The sequence below is a fragment of the Saccopteryx bilineata genome, chromosome 4, assembly GCF_036850765.1.
Source record: "Saccopteryx bilineata isolate mSacBil1 chromosome 4, mSacBil1_pri_phased_curated, whole genome shotgun sequence".
Classification (NCBI taxonomy): domain Eukaryota; kingdom Metazoa; phylum Chordata; class Mammalia; order Chiroptera; family Emballonuridae; genus Saccopteryx; species Saccopteryx bilineata.
This window is the reverse complement of record NC_089493.1, coordinates 290,356,359-290,369,151: the sequence shown is the minus strand read 5'-3', so window position 1 is coordinate 290,369,151 and position 12,793 is coordinate 290,356,359. Positions and strand designations below refer to the sequence as shown.

The following is a 12,793-nucleotide window of genomic DNA, read 5'->3' as shown; positions in this document are numbered from 1 at the left end:
TGCAGCATTATTTACAATAGCCATCTAGAAATAGCCCATCAATAGATAAGTGAATAAAAAAGCTGTGGTACATTTACACAATAGAATACTACTCGACCACAAAAATAACAAAACCTTACCCCTTGCAACAGTGTGGATAGACCTGGAGAGCATTATGCCAAGTGAAATAAGCCAGTCAGAGAAAGACAAATACCATATGATTTCTGTCATATGTGGATCTAATGAGCAAAATGAAATAAGTAAAATAGAGACAGACTCAGAGCTCAAAAGCAGGCTGACAGCTGCCAAAGAGTGGGAGTTGGGGTAACAGAGGCGGGAGGGAAAGAGGGATTGAGAACAAAAAGAGAGAATGAAGGAACTGGTTGGCAGTGCTAAGGTGAGGGGGTGCGGGAGGGGGAATTCGGTATGGGGGATAAACGGCGATGGAAGGAGACTGGACCTGGGTAAGGAACACACAGCCCAGTATAGTTTATGTGTTGTTGAAATGTGCACTCCAAATCCATATAATTTTGTTAACCTGTGTCACCCAATAAATCCAATGAAAAAGAAAAAATATGAATGTCACTTTTACTTGAAGGAACAAACTATAGTTATTCAGACTTGGGTGGTTTGGCAGATACTTTTTCAATTATGAAAGTAACCCTTTCCCTTCAAGAAAACAACTGACAGTATTTGTTGCCAATTATAAAATTCAAGCTTTCAAGTGAAAATAAGTAGAAAACTTGTTTCCACTACCTTGAGTTCAACAGCTTCCCAAAACACTAACTCTTTTTTTAAAAAATGAGACAGGCGGTAATATTAACGTATGTGATTTTTTTAATATATGTATATATATTGTGTAATAATATGCCATTTGATACTGTGTAATGAAATTTCCAAAGTCAAAATTTGGAAGATTTGAATAACTCAGTGAAGTGACATTTTCCAAATGACCAATGCCTAAGTTATAAAATCATACATGGGTAAAATATCCAACAGAATAGCAAGACAGGCCAATAGATGTTAATATAACAAAGGACAAACATTCACCAATATGGTTTCAGATGCCACACTGTGAGTAGTCTTTTTTTTTTTTTTTGTATTTTTCTGAAGTTGGAAGCAGGAAGGCAGTCAGACAGACTCCCGCATGCGCCTGACCGGTATCCACCCGGCACGCCCACCAGAGGGCGATGCTCTACCCATCTGGGGCATCGCTCCGTTGCAATCAGAGCCATTCTAGTGCCTGAGGCAGAGGACACAGAGCCATCCTCAGCACCCGGGCCAACTTTGCTCCAATGGAGCCTTGGCTGCGGGAGGGGAAGAGAGGGACAGAGAGGAAGGAGAGGGGGAGGGGTGGAGAAGCAGATGGGCACTTCTCCTGTGTGCCCTGGCCGGGAATCGAACCTGGGACTCCCGCACGCCAGGCCAACACTCTACCACTGAGCCAACCGGCCAGGGCCTGTGAGTAGTCTTTGAGCAATTACAATTTGCTAAGTTTTGGTATAGTATCCAAAAAGAATATATACAGTTATCAGAAAAGGCAATTAACATATTCCTTGTTACAACTGTAGATTTGTAGCTGATTTTCTCAGACACATCAGCCAAACTAGTAGCACAATAATCTGGTTGCTGAAGCCAAAATGAGAGTCTAGCTATTTTCTATCAAACCAGACATTGAAGAAACTTGAGAAAAATGTAAAGTAATGCCACTATTCCCACTAATTGTGTATGTGGGAGGGGTGTAGCTGTTTTTTAATTAAAAGCATTATGTTCAGAAATAATGGGCTGTTGTTTTCAAGTGAATTAATAAATAACCGTTTTAAGATTTTTCTCAGCTTTAATTTCCAATGTGGTGAATATCATAGATGTAATATACATAAAGAAAGCTCTTTTGAGGTAAGAGTATAAAGGCACTTGAGACCAAAAGATTTGAAAATTGTTGTTCTATGGCAAGTATTAGGTTGACCTTTCCACAGGGCAATCTGGAAAATGACATTCATAGCACCTCTGAAGTACAACGGGCAAAGATGTCTTTTAAAAACTTAACAGACTGTTAATTTAAAAAAAATGGTTTTTTTCCACATTGCATTTAGTAGATATCACAAAGAACAAATTCCTCATCAGGGACCCCTAACTGGATTTCAGACTGATCAGCCTTCATGGTATTTTGAGAAGCACCCAATAAAACAAATGGTTGGAGCTGAGTGAGAAGCTTCCCTTTCAGAAGGACTGATTTTCAGCCACAGCCCAATCCAGCCCACTAGACTTGCCCCTGCGGATATCTGCATTTGTAACCTCTGGAATGAAGGGCCTTTCTAAAGCCCCTTCAAAATCTCAGACTCCAAATTCAGCTCCAGAGAGAGAGTGTCTAGGTTCTTTTCTCACTCTGCCCTTTGCTAGCTGGCTGATTTTGGGACAGGTTATTCAACTTCTCTGAGCTTCAGTTTCCTCGTTTGTAAGATGGATTAATAACACTCCACTCAAAAGGCTACTAAAAGCTTCACGAGGTTTTTCTTGACAGCACTAACAGAGTTCCTGGCACTGAACAGTACTAGTTATTAACATCGAAGCACAAAAGAGAGTATTCCCTAGTCTCTTCCCACCCCCTTACCAAGTCCGATCTCTGGCAGCTTATGCCTGCACTCCCAAGATGAAGCTTACCCCCATACCAACTCCTATATCCCACAGTCCACATCCTAGGACACACAAGCCCCTCCGCAGACACCTAATTCTCCTTTCCCAACCCAAAACCCTTTACTGAGCCCCCGGTCAGTACTGGGTTCCTACAGGACCACAGCTCGACAGAGACCAAATACTGACCACTCCTCCCAGCCTCTTCTCCCCATTCGGACCACTCTAAGGCTTCCATTCCCTCAGATCGGAGATCACCCTGGGTCAGGCAGTACTGGTCCAGGGGTTTGTGGCTTAGGATTCTGTCCGGGAAGGTGTGGGGGGAGCCTCAGACGAGATGGGAGAATAACTGCCCGACCTCCCGGAGGAGCCCACTAACACTCACCATACATCCCTAGAGGCGGTGGTTCCGGTGCTCAAACCGGAAGCGACCTCTGCTCTGTTTGCAGTTCCCCTGGTTACTGCGGGATTCCGGACCAATGGCGGTGGAGTTTCACTGACTAAGCCCGCCCCCAAAGAGAGGGACGTCACGTAGATGCCCTGGTACTCCTCCTCCGACGGCTGGATCCGACCCGCCTCCAAGGTTGCCGATGGTTGTGCGCAGGCGTGCTGTGCTGGGGACCTTGGTGGCGTGGTGCGCAGGCGCCCTGAGCGCTACCAACTGGAGTAGCAATGGACGCGCTGGAGTCGTTGTTGGACGAGGTGGCCCTGGAGGGGCTTGATGGCCTGTGTCTGCCCGCGCTATGGTGCCGTCTGGAGACGCGAGTGCCGCCCTTCCCGCTGCTCTTGGAGCCCTACACTCAGGAGTTTCTGTGGAGGGCCCTCGCCACGCACCCGGGCATCAGCTTCTATGAGGAGCCTCGGGAGCGACCCGACCTCCAGCTCCAGGACCGGTCAGCGGCGTGGCCTTGCGGGCGGGCGGGCAGGCGAGCAGGCGGGCGGGGAGGCTCAGAGACCAGGGTTTGCTGGAACTGGGCGGGGACCAGGTTCTGAGGGCAGGAGGGCGGGGGAAAGGAGTTGGAGCCGTGAGAGAACCGGGAGTCTAATGGGGGCGCTGTATACAGCTGACTCGGGGTCCGTCGTGCCTGGAAGGCCCAGGCGTCTGATGGAGTTTGGGGTCATGGTCTGATGCGTTTGGAAGTCGTCTGGTGATGGCCCATTATGTCCGTGTATAAGTTTGGGGTGATGGTGAACAGAACTGGAGAGATATTATTCAAGCTTCAAAGAGTATTTCCTCCAAAGTAGAGGGTACGATGGGAGAGGGAAGGTAGTTCAGATCAAGACTAGAGAGACAGGCCCAGGCCGGTAACTCGGTTAGAGTGTCGTCCTGATCCGCCAAGGTGGCGGGCTCCATCCGAGGTCAGTGCACACGCAAGAAGCAATCGATGAGTGCACAACCAAGTGGACCAGCGGGTTCATGCTTCTCTCTTTCTCTCTCAATGAAAAAATAATTTTAAAAAAATCAACCAATGAATGCATAAGTAAGTGGAGCAACAAATCGATGTATCTCTCTCTCCTCCCGTCCTTCTTCTCTTTCTAAAATCAATCAATCAATAAAGAGACTGGGGGAAGGAGTGAGATCTGCACAACCACAAGCTTAGCAATTATAATAATAGATAGAACTTATCAAGCGCTTATTATTGGACTGGTACTAATCTAAGATCTTGTTCTGGGGTCTTCAGAAGATGAAACTCACTTCATCCTCACAGTGACTCTATGAGATGTATTTTCCTCATTTTGCAGAAGAGGAAACTGAGTCATAGGTAGTAATTTATCCAGAGGTATAGAGATTATTAGTAACTATGTGTTGATTTGAACCCAGGTCATCTGTCTTCACAGTCTTTGCTCGTAAGCCATATTGTGAGGGAGAAAAGAGGTTCCCAGAGGTCATACTGTCCAAAACAAGACTTGGATTTAGGTGGCCAGTTGACAGTATTCTGAACAGAGAACAAATGTAAAAGCCTGAAGGAAGAGAAATGAAGTAAGTTTGGTTGAATTGTAGACTGCAGGTAGGGAATGAGGAATAGTCGTTGACACACATGTATGCTTATGAGCTGGGATTATTCTAAGATCCTGACATATAGCAAGTTATTTAATTTTTACAACAATCTTAGAAGGTAGGTATTATTATCCCCATCTTCTTGAAGAGAAAATTGAGGCACCAAAGTGGTTAAGTGACTTATTCAAGGTCATCAACTAATGAAGGCTTAAGTCAGAATTTGAATCCAGGAAGTCTGGTTACAGAATATACTCTCTCTTTAACTAAATTGGACTGGAGAGGTCTTCACTGGTCTTTTCATTCACTTAAAGAGTTTCTCCTTTATCAAAAGGACAGTTGGAAGCCTCTGATGGGAAGGTTAGATTAAGGGCAAAGAGTGAAGTGGAGAGATTTGTAATAATCCAGTCATGAACGGCCAGTTACGGTTTACCTTACCTTAGTGGAGGTGAGAAGGAAGAGATGAGGCGGATGGAGTCAAGACAGGAAGCAGAAGAAGCAAGAGGCTCTGAAGACTGACTGGATGTGGAGTACAGTATAAGGAGAAATGGGAATCAAGGGTGGTGCCCTCTGGGTCCCGGTGTTTGAGCACCTGAGTGAATACTGCACACCGATGCCCTCCGCTGTGGGAGGAGCACAGAGGAGCGGCCCAGTGGTTGAGTTGGGGGGATGTGGGAAAGGTGCTCTGACACACATTGTGTTTGAGGTTCCTTTGGGTTATGCAAGTGGAGATTCCGCTTATTTAGTAAACATCTGGTTTCACCGGAGTGAAAGCAGGTCGGAGGGAGAGACTAAGCTAGATAGGTGGAGTCATCCCATATGGCCAGTAATTAAAGCTGTCCGCTAGTCTCGTTCACGAAAGAGAGCAGAGTGGGATTAGAAGCCTTAACTAAGACACGGCCCCAAGGTGCACCTACAGTGTGTCTGTAAAGTCATGGTGCACTTTTGACCAGTCAGGAAAGCAACAAAAGACGATAGAAATGTGAAATCTGCACCAAATAAAAGGAAATCCCTCCCAGTTTCTGTAGGATGATGTGGCAGCATGTGCGCATGCACAGATGATGACATAACACCGTGTATACAGCGGAGCAGCCCACAGCCATACCAGTCGAGATGTGGATGGTACAGAGGAAAGTTCAGTGTGTTCGCTAAATTCGAATTCGTGACCAAAGTGCAACGTGAATATTGGCACGTTTATAACGAAGCACCACCACATAGGAATAACATTACTCGGTGGGATAAGCAGTTGAAGGAAACTGGCAGTTTGGTGGAGAAACCCCGTTCTGGTAGGCCGTCAGTCAGTGACGAGTCTAGAGGCTATACGGGATAGCTACCTGAGGAGCCCTAAAAAATCTGTGCGTGAGCCCACATTGAACTGCATTGAGTAGGTATGAAACTGGGAGAGTTTTCCTTTTATTTGGTGCAGATTTCACATTTCTATTGTCTTTTGTTGCTTTCCTGTGACCGGTCAAAAGTTCACCATGACTTTACGGACACCCTCTACATTTAAAGGGTGGATGGAGGACTAGGAACCTTAAGAAGAAGACTGAAAAGATATGGGTAGAGAGAGAGAGGGCCGCAGCCAAGAGTGGTGTCCTGGAAGCTGGGGAAGATGTGATTTGAGAAGGAAGTGGTAAATAGTGCAGAGGTCACAGAGAGGACGAGGCAGAAAGGGTTGAAAAGTATGTATGCAGCTTCAACTAGTGCAGCTTGTGAGCAAGATTTCTAAGGAGAACTTGACAAACTTGGCTAACTGGATAAAAAAAGAAACCCAACCTGACCTGTGGTGGCGCAGTGGATAAAGCGTTGACCTGGAACGCTGAGGTCACTTGTTTGAAACCCTGGCTTGCCTGGTCAAGGCACAAATGGGGGTTGATGCTTCCTGCTCCTCCCCCCTTCTCTCTCTCCCCTCCCCTCCCCTCCCCCCCTAAAATGAATAAATAAAATGTTTAAAACAGAAAAAAAGAAGAAGAAAACCTGTCAAACATATGTCTGTTGGTAAAAGGCAACTGGGCTACTGTGGTGCCGGTGCCGGTGTCGGTGTCGGTGCCAGTGCCGGGGAGGGCAGGAGGAACTTGCGGGGGGTGGGGGGAGGCAGTCGTAACTTCGGTTTTGATTTCATTGAGTTTAAGGTGTGTAGTAACAATTGAAAACAAGATGTTCAGAGGGTGGGAGGGAACAATAAGTACTGAGAATTCAAAGGTGAAAATTGTTAACATGCAAGTAATAATTGAAACCATAGAAACAGATGGAGCTACTAGAGGGATAACTAAAAATAAGTGGAAAGATGACATCCTAAAGGAGGGACACGTTGAATCAGTAAGTCCACACCTGGTGGTTTGGAAACTAGCACCGGATTGGGAGGGAAACGAAAAGGCCATGACTTGAGACAGTATGGTGACTCCGGCTCCAGCATTCGGCTTTGGAGTAAGTAGACTTGGCAGCTCCTGGAAAAGTCTCTTTTCTGGGGCGGAGTATGCTGCTTGTCAAGATGATCTGCGTTTGCAAGGCAGGAGATTGAATCATCTCACTCCCTCTGATCTCTCTGACAGAGGTTCTTAGAACATGCCAAGCGTTACTATTTCTGCAGCCGACCTGTGGCTTGATGTTTGTGCTTTCCCCCTTAGGTATGAAGAAATCGACTTGGAAACTGGAATTTTGGAGTCCAAAAGAGACCCGGTGTCTTTGGAGGATGTCTACCCCATTCATATGATCTTAGAGAATAAGGACGGCATCCAGGGCTCATGCCGGTACTTTAAGGAGAGGAAAAACATTACCAATGACATCAGAACTAAGTCTTTACAGCCCCATTGTACAATGGTGGAAGCCTTTGGAAGGTAACTGATTTTCACTCTTAGATATTCATGGGATTCAGCCCTGGCTGGCTGCCCAGTAGATAGAGTGTCGGCCCAGCGTATGGACATCCTGGGTTCGATTCCTGCTCAGGGCACAGAGGAGAAGTGACCATCTGCTTCTCCCCTCCGTCCTTCTCTCCCTCTCCCCCTCCCAAAGCCAGTGGCTTGATTGATTTGGGCATGGCCCAGAGCACTGGAGATAGCTTGGTTGGTCTGAGCCTGGCAGCCTCAGATGCTAAAAATAGCTCGGTACTCAAGCATCGGCCCCAGATGGTGGATCTCAGTCCAGGTGCATGTGGGAGTGTGCCTCACTATCTCCCCTCTTCTCATCTAAAAAAAAGAAAGGAAGGAAGAAATTCATGGCACTCTTCCTGCTTTGAAGTCAAAGGTGTAGTCGGAGTACCATGATTGGTCTGCAGTCTCAATGTCTGTCGGAGGGCTCATACCCACACTGAACCAGACTCCACCTTCTTCACTCTGCTCCTGTTGGTCTGACTTTGTCCAGCCCGGCCGCCACTCCTCATGCTCGTACTCTTTCCTGCCTCCGCTGCTTAGCTTCTCTTGCTCCTCTGTTTTTAGTGTCTGCTTATCTGCAGGTGCTGTCTTCTCAGCGTGTTAATGGGACTTGTCCCTCTTACAGCAGGACCTTCTCTTGACCTCAGATCCCCTGTAACCTCAGCGGTCTCTCTCTGAGGCCACAGCCATGTTTTCTGACTACACACTTCTCTGCTTCTCCCTCTTCACCACCCTGCCCCTCCTCTGCCCATTGTGGTCCTGATTTCTGCCTCTATCCTCACCAAATCTTGCCCTCCGCGATCCCTATTAACAGGCCGGGGACAGTGTTAGACCCGTCATCTCCGTGACCCCTCTCCACCACTGGGGACTTTTAAAGGTTCTTCCCCTGTTGCTTCCTGATCTGTTTTGTGTTCCTATTCTCCTAGCTGACCCTCACCAGCTCCTTTATAGTCCCAACCTTCTTTTAACCCTGAAATGTAGGCTGCTCCCAGCAGCTCTTTCTGGTCCCCTGACCTCCTTCCAAGTGCCACATGTAATGTTTCAGTGTCCTGTCCCCTACCCAGTGTGCCCAGAAGTTAGAGCCACTCACTGCTCTGTACCCCAAACCTGCCTTCTCTCCCTTTTCTTTCCTCTTTGGTCTCTTTATTCCGGCCGGGGTGTCCCCATGCTCCTGGGTGTAAGGCGCAAACCCGGGACTCTTTGTGGACCCTTCTCTCCGTGACATCTACGTTCAGTGGGCCACCAAGTCCTGTGGCGTCCACCTTCTAACTTTCCTCAGTCCCCCTCTGGCCTCAGATGAATGCAGGAGTCTGCTGACTGTCTCCCTTCTTGCTTTCTCTCCTCTTTTTAACCCGCTGTACTGCACAGAGGATGTTTTTAAGATGGAATAGGGATGTATAGCGCCCTGGCCCTCGGGCAGAGGCTCCACACCGCCCAGTCTGCCCACAGACACACCTTATTTATCCAGCATGGTGTTTTGTTTGTTTTTAATTTAATTTCATTGCTAATATTGAATATTCTGGATTTCTAGCCTCTCTTGAAGTATCACAAGGTTCAGCCGCACTGGGACTGAATTTTCACTTGGCAGTGTAGGTCAGAGCCTGAGCCATGTCCCACCCAGCTCCCCAGGCCCGGCGGCGCCTGTCCTGCTGACCGTGGCCCGGTGTGCTCCTGAGGACCCAGCTGCCTGACCTCAGTCCCCTCAGCTTGCCCCGTTTTCACGGTGCTTCAGCCTGAACACGCGGGCTTCCTCTGTCTCGGGGCGCTGGCATTGCTGTTCCTTTCGCCTGTCTCATCGCCACTCCGTCTGCTCTCAGCCTTCAGCGCCGCGTCTCAGAGGTGCCCCCGGTGCCCAGGCGCCATCGCTTTGCCCCTTTCAGTACCAAACATGTAAGTTTTTTATGGCCCTCTTTCTTCACCAGACTGTAGACACTTGAGAGCAGAACTGTGTCCACCTTGTTCCTGGGAGGCTGTATCTCCAGGACCGGGAATATGCCCAGCACAAAGTTCCCTCCTAAAAGTGCATGTTGACTGATTGATTGCCTGTTGTGTTTGAGGTTGTGACCCCCGACCTGTGCCGTGGAGCCTAAACTCCCCAGCCTGGCAGTGAGAGGCCGTCGGGGAATGGGCTCCCGCCGAGCGCTCCTCCCCCTGCTCTTGAGCCTGCCACTGCACCGCACTCCCCAGCCTGGCAGTGAGAGGCCGTCGGGGAATGGGCTCCCGCCGAGTGCTCCTCCCCCTGCTCTCGAGCCTGCCACTGCACTGCACTCCCCAGCCTGGCAGTGAGAGGCCGTCGGGGAATGGGCTCCCGCCGAGCGCTCCTCCCCCTGCTCTCGAGCCTGCCACTGCACTGCACTCCCCAGCATGGCAGTGAGAGGCCGTTGGGGAATGGGCTCCCGCCGACCACTCGAGCGCTCCTCCCCCTGCTCTCGAGCCTGCCACTGCACTGCACTCCCCAGCCTGGCAGTGAGAGGCAATTGGGGAATGGGCTCCCGCCCCGCCGACCACTCGAGCGCTCCTCCCCCTGCTCTCGAGCCTGCCACTGCACCGCACTCCCCAGCCTGGCAGTGAGAGGCCGTTGGGGAATGGGCTCCCGCCGACCACTCGAGCGCTCCTCCCCCTGCTCTCGAGCCTGCCACTGTACTGCACTCCCCAGCGTGGCAGTGAGAGGCCGTCCGGGAATGGGCTCCCGCCGACCACTCGAGCGCTCCTCCCCCTGCTCTCGAGCCTGCCACTGCACCGCACTCCCCAGCCTGGCAGTGAGAGGCCGTCCGGGAATGGGCTCCCGCCGAGCGCTCAAGCGCTCCTCCCCCTGATCGAGCCTGCCACTGCACTGCACTCCCCAGCGTGGCAGTGAGAGGCCGTCCGGGAATGGGCTCCCGCCGAGCGCTCAAGCGCTCCTCCCCCTGATCGAGCCTGCCACTGCACCGCACCTAGACCTTCCGACTGTGCGCACCACGTGCCCCCCAAGCAAGCAAGCACCTCTGTGGCTCTGGACCTTGCAGACTCACCTCCTTGCCCTGCACCCACCCAGCCCACTGCTAACTCAGGAATCGCCTCCTTGGAGGGTTTCCCTAATTACTATGCACACGCCCTCGTCACACTGGGGCTCGCATACATGTCATTTAATAGCCTTGACCACCAGAGCTGCTCTTGGTCAGAGCAGTTAGCACATTAATCACCGAGTCATTGTCTTGACTTGATCTCTCAGTAGACTGGGAGCTTCTTGAATGGAGATACCATTTTTATTTATCTTGGTATCTCTAGTTCTTAGCATAGTGCTTAATTGGTATTTGATAACCCATGTGATGACCAGTCTGCAAATTGAGCTTAGCAGGAGTCATTGCGTCAGCTAATTACAATCGGTAGATTTGGTAATACAGGGCAGTAAACTAATTTGAGTATATTTTTAAGACAGAAAATTCGTTCCCCAGTTTTCAAACTTTCTCTTCTTCCAAACTGGTTTCCTCCGATTGAACTTACCGAGCCTGCTCTGAGATGAGAGAGCACAGGTTCTAAGTTTGTGACGCGTACACTCTCACGTGTTCCCAGCCACCTCTGTTTGGAGCCGGACCACACAGATCTCCACAGCTCTGCAGAATACTAATTATAGGTGACAAACAACGTGAAAGATGCTACCTTTAAGCCAGAATGAAGGCAGCCTCTTTTTCTTTGTGCCTGGTTGCTGGTAGAAGCGAAGGCACCTACCTGAGTCGGGGAGGAAGGAGGACAAGCAGCCCGGGTGACGGGACTGAAGGCGGGCCCCGTGGGCGGGCTCAGTCAGCAACAGGCTGTGACGAGTGGATGGGGCTCGAGCCCGTGGGCCCTGCCTGTGGACCTGGGTCAGTCATTCTGCAGAAGGAGCCCCTCCGAGTGGGCTGTCTCGATGCCGAGGAGTCAGTGAGGGAGTGAGTGTGTTCTCTGCCTGCACACCTGTGTGGGACCTCTGCGGCCGGGCTTGGACCCCTAAGTGCACGCGAGTGGAGTGGCCAGTCTGCCCCAGACGGTGCTGTTGCAGAGCCTGTTGGACCCAGCAGAGAAATCGGTATCCTCAGCTGGGGTTCCTCAGGGCCTTGGTAGGGAGTGTTCTGGGCCTTTTTTATAGGCACATTACTCACCGAGTTAGTGGCAGAAACTAATGATGTGTCCGAGGTCTGGTCTGAAGCAGATTACGTCTGGGTCCACTGGCTATGCAGTTCAGTGTTTTTGACTTCCTTGCTTTATCTGTCTAGTTCAGCAGGCTAGTTCATTCGCTTAACAAATAGTCACAGAGCTCCTACTGTGCACCAGAGTCATTCTCCACTCTGAGGATGCTGGTAGACAAGCAACAGTGTGCCCCCTCTTACAGAACTGTGTGGAGAGGGGAGACAGACAGGATCGTCTAAATATAAACATATGTCTTCATTTCCAAGAGTGCTGGGTGCTGTGAAGAATACGGAAATAATGATCAGAGGTGGGGAATGGACTCTGGCTACCGAATTTGGGAAGGCCTAAGGAGTTGAGATCTGAGCAGTGACCTAAATCAGTGGTCCCCAACCCCCGGGCCGCAGACCGGTACCGGTCCGTGGGCCATTTGGTACCAGTCCGCAGAGAAAAAATAAATAACTTATATTATTTCCGTTTTATTTATATTTAAGTCTGAACGATGCTTTCGTTTTAAAAAATGACCAGTTTCCCTCTGTTACATCTGTCTAAGACTCACTCGACGCTTGTCTCGTAAGTTCGACAATTATATTTAAAAATACCACAATTTTTACGCTGGTCACATAATTTTATTTTGTGCATTTATCTGTCCCACCCTAAAGGTTGGTCTGTGAAAATATTTTCTGACATTAAACCGGTCTGTGGCCCAAAAAAGGTTGGGGACCACTGACCTAAATGATAAGAAGGAATCAGTCACGTTAGTTGCTTGAAGACCCTGGGGGCCTGATCAGATCAAGTGGTGGTGCAGTAGATAGAACATTGAACTGGGATCGGAGGACCCAGGTTCGAAACCCCAAGGTCACTAGCTTGAGCGCGGGCTTATCTGGTTTGAGCAAGGCTCACCAGCTTGAGCCCAAGGTCGCTGGCTTGAGCAAGGGATCACTCAGTCTGCTGTAGACCCACGGTCAAGGTACATATGAGAAAGCAATCAATGAACAATTAAGGAGCCCCAATGAAGAATTAATGCTTCTCATCTCTCTCCCTTCCTGTCTGTCCTTAGCTGTCTCACACACACACACACACACACACACACACACACCCCTGGGGAAGAGCAGCCTGGAAGAGGAACCAGCTGTGTCAGAACCAGCAGGGAAGGTGTGGAGGACATTCCAGA

At 49.6% G+C, this 12,793-nt stretch overlaps 2 protein-coding genes across 7 annotated transcripts in view; one reads left to right on the top strand and one right to left on the bottom strand.

The window, feature by feature from the left end:
* The window catches only part of KATNIP (katanin interacting protein), a 190,532-nt gene extending 187,395 nt beyond the window's left edge, over nt 1-3,137 (bottom strand). For 4 of the 6 annotated variants that reach the window (XM_066275494.1, XM_066275495.1, XM_066275497.1 and 1 more), the window contains exon 1: nt 2,996-3,043. In XM_066275494.1, the coding sequence (XP_066131591.1) occupies nt 2,996-3,002 (7 nt within the window). In that variant the 5' untranslated portion in view covers nt 3,003-3,043. Of the gene's footprint in view, nt 1-2,995 lie in introns of all 6 variants that reach the window. The other 2 variants (XM_066275499.1, XM_066275496.1) reach the window with 2 other exon arrangements.
* Nucleotides 3,138-3,267: 130 nt separating this feature from the next.
* Nucleotides 3,268-12,793, top strand: part of GTF3C1 (general transcription factor IIIC subunit 1) — a 78,323-nt gene continuing 68,797 nt past the window's right edge. The window contains exons 1-2 of the mRNA XM_066275493.1: nt 3,268-3,503; nt 7,234-7,443. Coding sequence (XP_066131590.1) covers nt 3,283-3,503; nt 7,234-7,443 — 431 coding nt within the window. The 5' untranslated portion in view covers nt 3,268-3,282. The remainder of the gene's footprint in view (nt 3,504-7,233; nt 7,444-12,793) is intronic.